Source organism: Balaenoptera musculus, chromosome 13, assembly GCF_009873245.2.
Source record: "Balaenoptera musculus isolate JJ_BM4_2016_0621 chromosome 13, mBalMus1.pri.v3, whole genome shotgun sequence".
NCBI lineage: Eukaryota > Metazoa > Chordata > Mammalia > Artiodactyla > Balaenopteridae > Balaenoptera > Balaenoptera musculus.
The window spans coordinates 70,754,753-70,768,970 of NC_045797.1; the positions used below are offsets into that span (position 1 = coordinate 70,754,753).

A 14,218-nucleotide genomic window follows, 5' to 3' on the forward strand; every position below is an offset into this window, starting at 1 on the left:
AGAAACTCTGGGGACAGGACCCAGCAATCCTTGTTTTTACCAGCCCTCTAGGGGATTTGAGAAGTACTGGTGTGGATAACATCCAGCCCCCGCAGCTGCCCCAGGAGGGCAGGACCCCAGCCACCATCGTCTGGGTGGATCCTCAGGGCCTGACTAGCACACAGTAGGTGCTCAGGAAGTATCTTGTGGATAGGATGGAGAGGAAAATGAGAGTGGATAAGACCCCTTCACAGGAGAACAGTCCCAGAGCCCTGATCAAACAGGCAGGGCGCAGAGCTGTGCGCGGTAGGCTGAGGCAGCCGTGCCTCTGCTGGCAGTGCAGAGAGGCCTGTGTACATGGTGTCCTCGTGGCACCTGCCCAGCAGCCTCCCCAGCCCTACTGTCCATGTGTTGGGCAGGGACGGGGCAGCTTGGGGAGCCTGGGAGGAGGCAGGCTCGGGGGTGGGTGGGTGGGGGGGTGTGTGGAGGGAGGGATGCTGAGCCCTGGGACTCTGGCAGTGGGGGTCGGCTGGGTAAATCTGGCCACAGAAAAGGGAGGGGGAGCTGGCCTTATGAGAGATGGGAGGGGAGGGGAGCATCAGGAAGTTCAGGAGCCTTGGTTCTGGCTCAGAGGGGATCATGGAGATATGGTGCCAGGCCCTGTGTGGAGGGGAGAGAGGGGGGCAGAGGGAGCAGGATGGGGGACCAAGAACATTCCAAGCCCGGGGCTGGAAGGGCCTCCTCAGATCCCCAAATGTGAATCAGTGCCTGGCCAGGAGTCCAAGCCCCAGGCTGGGCCCCTGATCTTGCTATTCCCCTCTTTCCCCGAGCCTTAGAAACATAACAGATGCATTGAGTGCTGACTATCTGCTAGGTGCTCTTTTAAAGTCTGTACTTGCATTATCTTATTTCATTCTTACAACTGCTCCATAAGGTAGGCTCTATTATTTTCATCACTCTATCTTATTAAAGACTAAACTGATGCTCAGAGAGGTTAGGTCACTTGTCTAAGGCCACACAGCTAGTAAGTGGTGGTGCTGGGATTCGAACCCAGGCTCCTGTACCTTTCAGGCTGCCACCTGTGTGAAAGGGGATGGAATGGATGGTGCCTCCCAGCTGTGATGTTCCGTAGTCCTATCCAAGTTTCTTCTGAAAGTCAGAGAATGCTTTTCTCTGCATAGCAGTGCTCTTGCCCTGGGGTCGATGTTGGGGGCACTTCATCTCCAGCAGGAGCTCACGTACACAGGCTAGTATGTGTGACTGAGTATACGTGCACACGCACATACACACACGTACCAGGTACATACTCTTACGTGTGAAGACACTGCTGTGGACACGTTGCTTCTTTCCCTTCCTCCTTCCTCCTTCCCTCCTTTCCTCCTTTTCAGACTTAGATACCTTTCCAGGTACCTGGCACATAGTAGGGCTCCACGAGTTTGTTGGGTGAACTGAATGTACCTTGCTGGAGGACCTAGTAAAGGGAAGGGGATAGGAAGATACCAGGGTGGGTAAGCCATGCCTGCCCTCTGGAGGAAGGAGGCCGCTCCTGGACGGCTCGCCCTGAGCTCACTCTCTCCTGCTGGGTAGGAGAAGCGCCTGTTGGGGGGTACGTATTTGTGCTGGGGGAGCACAGCAAGTGTGCCCATGTGTATGTGTGCATACCTGTGTGTATATCTATGCACGTATGGCCAGTGCTGTGGCCAGGGCTCCTCCCTCCTCACCTAGGTCCAACCCAGAGGCCTGGCAAGTACTGATTTCCCTCGGGCGCCGACCACTTCCTGCACTCTGTTTCCGAAGTTCAAGGGCATCCTTGGGTGGGGTTCCCCCGGCTCCACTCTCAGCTGTTCTTGCTGGCCCACAGATCCGGTGCCCGCCCCGGGCATGCCCTGCCTTTAGTGCACTCAGATGCCCACACACGGTCACTCAGGGCCTGCTCTCTGCTTTATAATCGTCACTATAGGGGTCGCTGAGGTAGCATCCCTCTTACACATTTAAACAGTTCCAGTAAAGGCAGCTTTGCCCTTACCTCTTCGGGAACACAGCTAATAATAATAATGGTGTGTCCGTTTTTAGCTCAGTGGAGTCGATCAGATACTTGCGCATGGAGAGCAGGCAAGTGATGTAAACAGTGCCCACCCCAGAGCTGACTGGGCCCTCCATTTTAGGGTTCAGGTTCTCTAAAATTCTCTAAGTTAACTGCTATTACATGTCAAGTTTAACTCTGCAGTCAATACAGTCTTAAGTGGGGGTCAGTTGGACTCTGGAGATAGACCTGTGTTTGAATGTGGACTCAGCTACATGACTGCTGAGCAGCGAAATGAGAGATTTCCGTGAGATGGTGTGTGTGAGTGGTTAACACAGTGGCACAGATTTAGTCTTGTGATTTATTTCGGATAGTTAACTAGCTGTCTGTCTATCTACCTACTTACCTTCCTCCCCATCTGCCTATCTCTCTACCTACCAACCTATCTGCACGTTTGTGGCGAAGATCCACTGCAGCCCCGAGGACTGAGAGGCGTGGGAGAAGAGTGGGGACAATGCAGACGAGGGTGTGAATGGTGTGGGTTTAAAGTCCCCTGAGAGCCCGTGGCCTGTGACCCCCTCTCCCTTTACCCACTGAACAGAAGCAAAACTGAGGCAAGTTGCAGGATGACCTAACTCCTTTTTTTTTTTTTTTTGGCTGCGTTGGGTCTTTGTTGCTGCGCGCGGGCTTTCTCTAGTTGCGGCAAGGGGGGGCTACCCTTCATTGTGGTGCGCGGGTGTCTCATTGCGGTGGCTTCTCTTGTTGCAGATCACGGGTTCTAGGCACCTGGGCTTCAGTAGTTGCAGCACGTGGGCTCATTAGTTGCGGCACGCAGGCCCTAAAGCACGTGGGCTTCGGTAGTTGCGACACGTGGGCTCAGTAGTTGTGGCTCGTGGGCTCTAGAGCGCAGGCTCAGTAGTTGTGGCGCATGGGCTTCGTTGCTCCGCGGCCTGTGGGATCTTCCCGGACCAGGGCTCGAACCCGTGTCCCCTGCATTGGCAGGTGGATCCTTAACCGCTGTGCCACCAGGGAAGTCCCAGGGTGACCTAACTGCTGATGGCAGGGGCTATGCTACCTTCAGAGGCTCGCATGCGGGGCCACAGCCGGACCCAAGGTCCCTCAGGTCTTTCGTGCTCTCAGGTCTGGGCTGGGGTTGGAGCCCATCCTGGCCAAGAAGCAGGTCCCACAGGGCCTGGGCGGGGAAGCTGAGCTCAGCTCTGCAAAGGCAAGAGGGCCGGCGGGGAGCTGAGCAAGAGTGGGTGTCCCAGGATGACTGAGAAATGGGAAGATATCCTTCCTTTCTGGCACCTGGACTGGACACAGGGCCTGGTCATGTCCTGCAGCTGCCTCTGCGGAGAGCCACAGGGCTATTAGGGCTATTACTTCTAATCACCCCACTTAGCATGTGCACGGTGTGGAAGGCTGTCTGAAGGAGTGTCCTTTGCCCGGCAATTAACTCACCTAATCCTCACAGTAACTGGAGGATCCCCATTTTACAGATAGGGGGTTGAGGCTTAGAGAGGTTGAGAAACTTGGTAACAGTCACATGGCTACAAAGTAGATTTATCTGGATTCTTTCCGTCCACCAAGCGAGGGTGGCCGGTGGGGTGGGAAGGAGATGGTGGGCTGTGCAGAGCCCGGGTGGGCTGCTGAAGGAGCAAGGGCGAGGGGGCTTGGGGGCCGCGGGGGTGGCTGCTAGCAGAGCGGGCGTGCTCCATCCGGGCCCTCGGCACAGCACAGGCACTTGTGTGTTTATGTGGTGTCTCTCCCTCTGAACTGAGTTCCCTATTTGCTTATCTTTATATCTAGTACATAGCTGGTGCTCAGTAAATGTTTCTGAGCACATCCATGGGCCTGGGCTCATGGTGGCCCTAGGACCACAGGGGTGGGCACGGCTGGGCTGCTGTGGGCTGGGTGTGTGCTGGGGGGAGTCTCCGTTCCGGAAGGCGGTGAAGCCCCAGCATGGTGCACGGGGTGCGGAGGGCCTGGGGAAAGCCCACAGTGCGCAGGTGCCTGGGAGCTGTGCGGGCGTCGGAGGGGCCATCAGGACACGGACACTGCCTTCTGGGAGCATGGCCTTTTGGGAGTCATGGAAGACCTTCATCGATAATTATAATACGAAGCCCACTAAGCAGTCAGTGAATATCTGTTGAATATTGTTGAGTAGTTGAAACAAAGGACTGATGAGCTTTGGGAGGTGACTGAGAGCAGAAAAGACGGGGGGGCTTGGGAGGGCTGCGCGGAAGTGGGAGCACCTACAGCAATTCCCGGTGCCCCTGCCCTCCCCGCCCGTCCTCCTGCAGCTCACCCTGCGGCCCGGCCTGGGCCTGCCGTGCATGTGCGTGTGCACGTGTGTGCACGTGTGTGCGGGGTGCTCTGTGGGGTCTTGGGCCTGGTACTCAGGCACCCAGAACGGGGCTCTGCCTGCCAGAGAAGCCAGTTCGTTTCACTGAATTCCATGACCACAGACAGGCCCTGGGAGGCCAGCCAGCCAGCTGGCAAAAGCTGTACATGCTTCTTGTCCCAGGGGGCCCGGGCAAGTGGCTGGCTAGATCCGGCAAGTTCATCCCCTTGACTCAACACCAACTTGAGACAATCTGCTCAGCGGATGCGGGTCATTAGCATCCGGGTGTACGCTCTGAAGGGAGCACGTACGGCTGGCTGGCTGGCTGGCTCTGGGTGAGGGCCTCGTGGGATGTGTCTCTCTTAGAGGGAGGGGTCCCCGTCTAGGCATGAGGTCCCTGAGACAACTGCGTGTGGATGTATGCGTGTGAATGCCAGCGTGTACCTTTACCTTGGCTTGCCTGCCTGCTCATGGTCATGCATGTGTACACGTGTCAGGGGCACACGGCATAGCAGGGTATAGTGGGCATGTTGCTGTGGAAAGACCCAAGGGCTGGGAATCAAAAGATTTAAATTTTGGTTCTACAGGCCTCCCTTGCTGGCTCTCTGATCTCTGAAAGTTAGGTAACACTCTGAGCTTCAGATTTCCCGCCTGCGTAATGGAAAAAAATAATACCAGCTCTACTTCTGTAAAGCATAAGAATAAAATGAAATAACGTATGTGAAAATGCTTTGTTAATTACCATGTACTGTACAAATGTGAGAGATTATTATCATCATGGCCCAGCTCCTCAGAATGAGAAGTTGTGTGTGGCCTAAAATATTCCATCCAGTGAGCTGTGTTAAAATGTAGGTCAAATCATAGCCTTAGAAGTTGAGAGAGGCTGATGGTAACTACCTAATCTAACAGGCCACCAAATGTAGAGGGGCTTTGAAAACTGTAAAGAGTTACATAAATTGAAGTGACATGATTATGTTTAAGACTAGAAAATACGTTGTAGTCATCCTGTTTCCTGACTTTGAGTCATAAAGATCAGAACGGCACTGGAGCCTCCTGCTTGGTTGTATTCGTGCAGGTTTGTGGATTTGTACACGTGCCTCTCTCTGTGTGCATGGACTTGTTTATTGAACATCTACTATGTGACAGTCACTCATCAAGTATTTTGAGTGCCTGCCCTGTGCCAGGTGCATCGCTCTAGGCACTGGGGACGGACGCCAAGGTGAATAAGACAGAGTTCCTTCCCTCGAGGGGCTTGTGGCTTGGTCATGATGATAGCTGGCATTTGCAGTGCTGGATAGTGGGTGCTATGGGAGAGGAAGGACCCATAGACTCAGTCTAGGTGGGGTATGGGAAGGAGGGGCCCAGGGGAAGGGAATCTAGGAAGTGAGGTTGGAAAAGTGAGGGGAAGGTAGTCGGGGCAGAAGCAAGGGTCTGTGCCAATGTCCCAGGGAGGGAGCAGCCCACATTTGCACCTGGCGTGGTCGGTTTACGATGGGTGGGAAGTGCTGGCCAGATCCTAGGGCCTTCCTTCACCCGGGCTAAGGAGCTGGGCTTGATCCTGCAGGGCCCTGGGAGCCCCCTCAGCAAGGGCTTAAGCTCTGTGGAGTGACGTAATCAGCTTTGCATTTTGGAAGGATCACGGAGCCCCAGTGTTCCTGAGTATCTCACTGCGGCGGTACCAGCCAGATGTTGGGGTTTGTCTGTAGCACTGAGTGATGGCTGCATATGCCGGGCAGTGAGCTGGGGTTTGCATGGGGGCGGGGAGGGACGGGGAGGAGGGAGGGGAGCACGTTGTGAATAGTTCTGGTCAGGACCTGCGGAGCGGAGGAAGTTAGCGATTCTTGAGTGACTCTCATGTGTCAGCTTTCCATATATTACCTCATTTAATTGTTATACCATTGCTGTGGAAGTGAGATATTATTATCCCCATTTTGTAGGTGAGGAACGCTAGACTAGAGAGGTTAAATAGCTCGAAGGGACTAGGGAGTAAATAGCAGAGCAAAAAGTCCAGCCTGCCCCCTCTCCGCCCCAAAGCCCACCTCACTAGAATTTCTGCCCATTCCTGCCTCCTCCCACTGGAAGGACTGACTAATTCAGCCCCTTCACTTGACAGATGAGGAAACCAACCCGGGCTCAAGGCTGTTCCTGCTAAATTTGTTACTGTTTTCCAGCTGCTCCAAGTCACTGTGGATCAGATTCTTCCCTTTCAGAGTATTAGTGACGCCTCCCAACTCAGTGCTACTGGCAGATTTGATAAGCATATTTTACATTCCTTTGCTCAGCCCATCAGCAAAGATATTGAATGAAACAGGCCCCATGACAGATGCGAGAATGAACCGCTTGATACGCCTCCTTGAGGGGCGCGGCCCCGAGCCATCTGCTTGCCCTTCTCAGTGTATTACCCCTCTCACTTGTGGGTGTGAATGCGGGCAGGCCCAGACCAGAAGGTATCGCCACCTCCCTTTGCCCCGCGATGTCGCTGTATCACGGGAGAATGACGTGTTGACCGAAAACGGCACACTTTTCACAAAGCCGTGCTTCAGGGCTAGATGGAAAGGGTATGGGCCAGAGTCGCTCAGACCTGGGTGCGACTCCCCACCTGGACTCTTGTGGAGACTCGGTTTCCTAAGCACACCCCAGGGGTACCGGAGGGCAGAGTGTTGGACTGGGCATCAGGTGCCATTCCCCGCTTGGGCCCGAGGGATAGGCTCAGGACATGGCCCTGGGGGCTCCCCGTTCTCAATACACCAGGACCTGGACAGATGGTCTGGCATCAAGGTCTTCCACCTCTTCCTCTTGGGGGTGTTGCATTGAATTAAATTCAACAGGGAAGGATGTGCTGAGCATCTCCTGTGTGTCAGGCGGAGCACGTGTGTGGAGGTGAGGAATGACAGCAAGTCTCCAGATGGCACAGGGGTTGCCTATCAGGGGCCCCCAAAGGCCTTTCTCCATATGCTAATGGAAGCTGGGCTTGGCGGTCCTGAAACAGCAGGTGTCTTTGTTTTTAGTCAGCACAGCAGCCTGGTAACTGTGGTTCCTTAGTGCTAATCTGAGGCTCTGATTGGCTTTCCCGTTTCTGATTAGTTCAGAGCAAAGTTAGAAAATCAAATGAATCCCTCTGTAAGAGATGCAGTGTGCTAAAGAAATAGTTCAGAGCCCAGAATTCTGGGTGGTAGGAGTCTTTTCAGACCCCACGGCCACCCAGACTGATCCTGACCCACCTCGGCACCCCCTCTTGGCTGCTACCTGTGCATTCCACGCCCATGGCCCCAGCCACGAGCAACGGTCAGAGGTTTGGCTAGGTGTGGCCTAGTGCTCTGTAGGCAAGTACAGGGGCTGGGTGGGCCTCCTGCTGCCGGGGGATGTGTAAGTCCTCTCATCGAGGGGCATGTGGAGAACCCACGATGTGCTGAGTCTGTTGTAGGCTCTGGGTATTCAGCAGTGAACAAAACAGGCAAGGGTACGAGGCATTTAGTCATCTGTCGTCTTAAAAACCCGAGAAGCAGGCAGAATGGACACCTTCCTACCCCCACTTTATGGATGAGGAAACTGAGTTTCAGAGAGAACAGTCCGGGAACTAACACATGGACGAGCCGGGCTCATACCCATTTTGGTTTGCTTTAAGCCCCATGCCTTTCCACGACCTTGCGTGGCCTCCAACTGTTTTGTAAATGCCGAGTTACCTGGTCAGCACGATCAAGACGGTGCCCTTTTAGCCATGGTGTAACCTGACCAAAAGCACCATCTCAGCTGAAATTCACTACCCTTGGGTAGATTCAGTTGGAACTTTCACAAACGTTAAGCTGCATTGGTAATATTTTCTCTCTGTGTGATCCAAGTGATTGTTTCTTAAATAGGGGTGTCTGTGGGGTCTCAGAAGACAGCTCAGCACCAGCAGGCCTGGCTTACCACGGGGCATGTGGCCCTGAGCCGCCCTCAGTCCAGGCCCACAGAGCTGTCATGGAGGCCTCTCCACCACTTGGCTGTCCCCCACCTCGGCCTTTCTGCCCTCACAGTTTCTCTGCCATGATTTCCTGAAAAGAGCCTCTCAAGGGTCTCTGGTCCTGGGGCAGCCTTTCTCTCACCACCCTGGACCCTCACCTCCTGTCCACAGCCGGCACTGGGCTCCCTGTCCTTGGCTTCTTTTCCAGACCTTTCTCAGCTGGGTTCCTTAAACTGTCTCTCCAGCCCCTCTCTGGCCCCTTGGTCCTCATTGCCGTGTCATTCTGCACAGCTTCCGTCTGAGGCTGACCATTTCCACGCCTAACCAAATCGCTCTGCCCTCGACTTCTTTGCATCTGTCGACTTTGCCTCTTGGGTTGGCAGCTCCCTTTTTTCTTGCACCCACAATACACCGGCGTCCCCTTTCTGCCCCTCTGAACACTCTCTCCACCCCCTGCAACTTGACTGGCGTCTCCCCTCAGTGCTGAGGCCTGGGGCCTCTGTCATCTTCCACTCACATGTCCTCGGAGGGCTCCCGGACTCTCAGCTGCAATGCTGAATCTCCCTCCTAAATCTCCTTCCTGGGCGGGTCTGTCCCAGATGTGCCTCGAATGGATGGATGGACAGAGGGGGCCAGTGCCACTCTTCCCACTGGTCTCATGTCTATGACTGGTCACAGTAGGTTTCCATCTGCATGTCCCACCATCACCTGAAAATTAATGTGGCAAACCACAAGCTATTTTGAAATCACAAAAAATGAAAGTTGAGTGGGACATTGAGGGCCACCTCGATTCAATCCCCTGGGAATCTGTGCACCTCCCCTTTTCTGTGGCACCAGCATGGCTCTGGGCTGGCGCCCTCCCCTGGGAGGACTGTGAAGATGTCTGTGGCTGCTGACGTCATGCAGGGCACGAATGGCAGCCTGAGGGGCCTCTGCTGGGTCAGGGTCCCTTTCTCTCTCCTTCCCCAACACAGTTTTTGCTCATGATTAGTCATGCTGGAGCCGGCTGAGTCAGAAGCAACTTGTGGGTGGTTTGTGGCCAGGCTGGAGCAGTGAGGCAGGAGGACTTTCTAGGTTTATGTGTCTGCCCCACGAGACAAGCATCGCAGGGCTCGGCCCTGGCACGTGCCAGGTGAAGGGTGGTAACAAAACCAAACTCTGGTCCAAAATTCAGCGAAGGAGGGGCATCACGATGAACCAAGACACGGTCCCTGAGATGCTCCCGCGGGGTGACAGGCACATGCAGTGCCTATGCGATGTGGCAGATGCTTCAGGGCAGGTGTATGTACAGTGGCTGTAATGCCCTCCATGGTCTGTGGTAGGCCTCTCCTTCCAAGGGTTGCATGTCCTTCCAGTAGACATCGCTACATGTCATACTTCTCTTCATGTGATTTTATTCTCTTCAATAAAGGTGATTCATTAAATATGGCATTAATCATTTTTGTACTTGTGTTAGATTTTTTTCATATAAATAAACTCATATCCAGAAACAAATTCTTTGTCAGAGCATGTGTTACGATTCTGTGGTTCAGAGAACGTGTCCACCCGAGGGAGAGCTGCATTCTGCTGGGGCAGCGGGGCGGCTCTGAAGTCCCCTGAGGATCAAGTTGAATCGGCCCTCAGGGGTGGCCCAGCTCTGCCAGTCAGGAAGCGGGTGAAGACCATCCCTGCCAGGGGGACCAGCATGGCACAACCCCGGAAGCGTGGCTGCCCTGCGGGTGGGACACTGGGGAGGGCTCTGGGGTCCAGCCCTGGCTTTACAGGCTGTGTCTGTGCCCACAGGAGGGAGAGGAGCAGGAGGAGGCCCGTGGCAAGGAGGAGCGGCAGGAGCCCAGCACAGCTGCCCGGAAGGTGGGGCGGCCTGGGAGGAAGCGCAAGCACCCTCCGGTGAGTGAGGTGGCGTACCCCCAGCCCAAGTGCGCACGCACGCACGCACACATGCACACACACACACACACACGCACGGGCACATGCACACTGTAAATGCCAGTGATGTGTGTCCTGCAGGGACCTGGGCACGCTAAGACTGGGGCATGGAGTGTACCCCTCCAGCTGTAGAGCCCAATTCCATTCCTCATTCACTGGACCCCCAAAACCACCCCCAAACTTTCCTATTTTCTGCATCGAACTGGAGGCCCCTAGAGGCCAGGGGACTTGCGCTGTGGGTCTTGTGGGACTTGAACCAGGCCCCTGACTCTCAGCTTCATTCTGGAAGGGCAGCAAGAGGGTGGGACTTGTTTTTCCCTAGCCTGCCGGCACGGGCCCCTCCCTCCCCATCCAGACACCCACCTTGGGCCTCAGCCCCACCTGGAGAACTTGGAGGAAGGGAACTGAGGTCTGGAAGTCTGATCAAAGTGAGTAGGGAAGAGATGCAGGCTGTAAGAGAGGAGGAGGGCTGGGCGCTGTGTAAGTCCAGTAGAAGTGTAGACCCCGGGCTTCCGGGTGCCACTGCCTCTGAATCTGGTGGGGTGGGGGGGGACACTGGGGTTGCCCAAGATGAGGAGTGCTCCGGAGGGCAAGGCAAGGCCCGTGGGCGGCAGGAGCCTGCCTTCCTTATGCCTTAAACTCAGAGGCAGAACAATAGTTATCTGCCAGCTCCAGCCACAGCTGGTTCCTTTCTTTTCGTCCCTTCCAGCTGAGAATGGGAAACTTGGAGCAAGAAGGTAAAGAGGAGCCAGGAGCCCCGCATTTGTAACTCAGCCCTTCAAGGAAGTGTTCTCAGCAGGGCAGGATTTTCCTCCTTGGGGCAGAGAGCAGGGTGAACGTGGCTGCAGTGAAAGGGGCAGCAGAGGGAGGGAGGGAGGGCGCGCTGCACCAGCTGGAGGTGAGGGGGGTTCTTGGAGTCGGGAGGTCTGGGAATCTGCAGGGCACTGAAGTGCACCACTGCCACTTCTGCTTGGAGATTTGGAGGGGAAGGGGGGAAGAAGTTAAGTCATTTAACTGGTAAGCAATTTTAAACACTTTAATATTAAAGCAGACATGGATATTTTATGGCCTGGAATGAAAAATTCACATGCCGTTGAAAGATAAAATGGGACTTCAAAGGAATTTTCAGCTTGCAGCAGACTCCAGGCTGCACTCCCAGATTCTCGGGGGTCCCTCCACTCTCCTCCCCGCCCTCACAGGGCACCTGGCGGGAGAAAGTGGAGGGGCACAGTGCAGGCTGAGTCCGAGCCCACCCGTCATTCAGAACCTGAGCTGCACGTGTGCTCGAGATCTGCAGAGCAAACTCCGCCTTTCCCTGGTTCGGGTGCTGGGGACGGGAGCCACCACCTGTAGCAAATGGGACCTGGCAGCCCTTTGACTCACATTTGTGAGTCCCTGGAACCAAAGGGAGGGCTCATCACTGAGAGGTGGGGTGAGGCCCCAGGATCAGAGGGTGCAGGGAAATCAGGGGTTAGTGTGGAAGTGTGTCCAGAGATGGACGATGAGAGGGAAGAGGGGCACGCCCAGGGGGTCATACACCCCTGGCTTGGAACAGTGCCCAGCATGGAAGGAAAAGCACTGTCTTTAAAATCCAACAGACCTGGGTTTAAATCCCAGCTCCATCACTGACCACCTGTGTGACATTGAACAAGTCACTGCCTGAACCTTGGGTTCCCGTTCTGAAAAATAGAGATGATAAAAATGCATTCCTCCTAGACCCCTGTGAGAATTAAATGGGTTAAAACACCAAAGAGCCAGTGGTCAGCAAAGATCGGTCCTGCCCTTACCCGAAACAGAAGCAGCAGCCTTGGATTTACTGCTTCCCAGCTGTGTGACCTTAGCAAATTACTGAACCTCTCTGAACTTTTGCTTCCTCATTGGTAAAATATGGCTGCCGGTAATACCTGCCCTGTCCACCTCCAGGGGTGCTGTGCAAACAGCAAAGTGGGCTCCAAATGCACAGGGCCAGCAGCGTCATAAACCGACATCCCCACCCCCGGAGAGGCCAGTGGGCCAGGGGTCTACAAGGCCTTTCGGGTGGGAGCCTGGCATCGGCCTCTCAGCAGCTCCAGTGGGCAGCGGTGCACATCCCGTGCAGGTCAGTGTGGATGTGGTCCAGTCCTAAGTGAGGCCCTGGGAAGGGAGAGAGAGCGTGGGGAGGCAACGCTGACTGGGGAGGCATGGGGCTGAGGCAGCTGTTGTGAAAGGGACCCCTTGCACGGTGAGGGGAACAGAGAACAGCCAGCAGGTCTTCCCCGACAGCAGGCCCGTGGACCCCAAGGGAGCCCACGTGGGGGAAGTTTGTGCTGCAGCTCAGGGCCAGCCCACGGTCTCCTGGGCCTCGGGCCACCTGGTTCACTTGCGGAGCAGGTGCTGGCCCAGGCCTCCGCCCCTCCCCAGCCGAGGAGCACAGCAGGGAGGGTTTCTGGGGACCCGGCGCAGCTGTGGCCCTGGGAACAGATTGACCAGGGAGCTTTAAAGCAGCTGAGTGTGTGTCATCGAGCTAAGCCTGGAAATGGGGTGGGAGGGTGGGCTTGGCTCGAATCCTGGCAGGTGGAACAGAGGGAGCAGTGCTGGGAGTGCAAACGTTGGTGCACATGTTGCATATCCACCGCTGGACGGGGCGGGACGAGGTACATCCAGTGGTGTCCTCACCGCCCCCCGGCCCGAGGCTGTGACATCGTCTCCAGAATTTGCCCCCGAGGCCTGCCTGTCCCTGAGTGCCTTCCACTTTCTCCTGCTCCTGCGACAGCCTCCTGGCTGCGCCCTCAGCCAGATCAGGCCTCACCTGCCCCCAGCATCTCTCTAGACCCCCCGGCCCTCTCTTTCTCGGTGACAAACACATTACACCTACTGAGCACCTGCCAAATAAATAAGACTTATTTCAACCTAGCGTGCTAGAGAGGAGGCCACATGTAATTACACTAAATACAGCCCAGGGCACGTCGCTTTCAAGAATCTCTAGGAGCTTTATTCTCATGGGACAAGACCTGGAACCCTCCGTTTGCCTCGTCGCCATGTGACCTCTCCTGCCTCTGCACTGGTGCTCAGCGTCCAGCTCTTTTTCCAAGGAAACCCCGCCTCTTCGCTGCTCCCTGATCACCCCAAGCACATGGGTCCCGCTGCCTCGTAAGCTGTTCTGCAGCCTTCCCTTCTCTCTACCCGCCCGGTATCACAGCCCACCAAGGCCTGTCTCACAAATGAAGCCCAGTGCAGCCATCGTGACCCACACTGGCTCTCCCTTTTGAACTGACTGTGAAATTAAAATGAACACTAAGAAGTAAGACAAGATATCAGCCCACCAATCCCGGGCTTTGGTCCACACACCTGACTGCGAAGCACCAGTCTGCGAACTGTTTTGTTACCTGTCTGTACAGAACTTGAGAATCAGCATTTAGAAACCTTTATATCAATTTGATACTGTCCCCACATCCACAGGCATGATTTTGTGTTTTACAAAAGTACCATTTCCTGGTGGACTGGGAATTTAAAAAACCTAAACCAAAGCCTGGCTTTTCACACAGAAAAGCTGGTGGGGAGAGCTTGTCTCTTCCACCAGATCTGCCGTTTAGAGGCACCCCCATTGCACTGTCTACCTACTCACTGAGGTCAGCGACCATGAAGAAAGGCTCAGAGTGGTGCAGCACTCAACTGTCTGCAAGGGCTTTCTACACCGTGACCTCATTTGATGCCAACGATGAACCTGTGTGGGGTAGGTGGAGGCCACTGGCATTACCATCCCCACATTCAGATGAAGAGACTGAGGTTCAGGGAGGATGATCCAGACTTGGACTCCACACTTGCCGACTGCAGAGCCCACAGTGCTCATTCCTCCTTGCCACTCCAGCCACACCATCTGGAAGACTGGGTATCCCAAATTCGCTTTAAGATAACATATGAATGCAGGGCTGTTTGAAAAAGTGTGTAGACCTGGTCCAAAAAGCATCCAGAGAAAACAGAACTGAGCAGGGCAATTGACCCAAATACCAGGGAGCCTGCGGGT

General features: G+C 55.0%; 1 protein-coding gene across 2 annotated transcripts in view; it reads left to right on the forward strand.

The window, feature by feature from the left end:
* DNMT3A (DNA methyltransferase 3 alpha) overlaps positions 1 to 14,218 on the forward strand; it is a 104,646-nt gene that overhangs the window by 30,691 nt on the left and 59,737 nt on the right. For both annotated transcript variants that reach the window (XM_036872918.1, XM_036872917.1), the window contains exon 3: positions 10,072 to 10,176. In XM_036872918.1, coding sequence (XP_036728813.1) covers positions 10,072 to 10,176 — 105 coding nt within the window. The remainder of the gene's footprint in view (positions 1 to 10,071; positions 10,177 to 14,218) is intronic.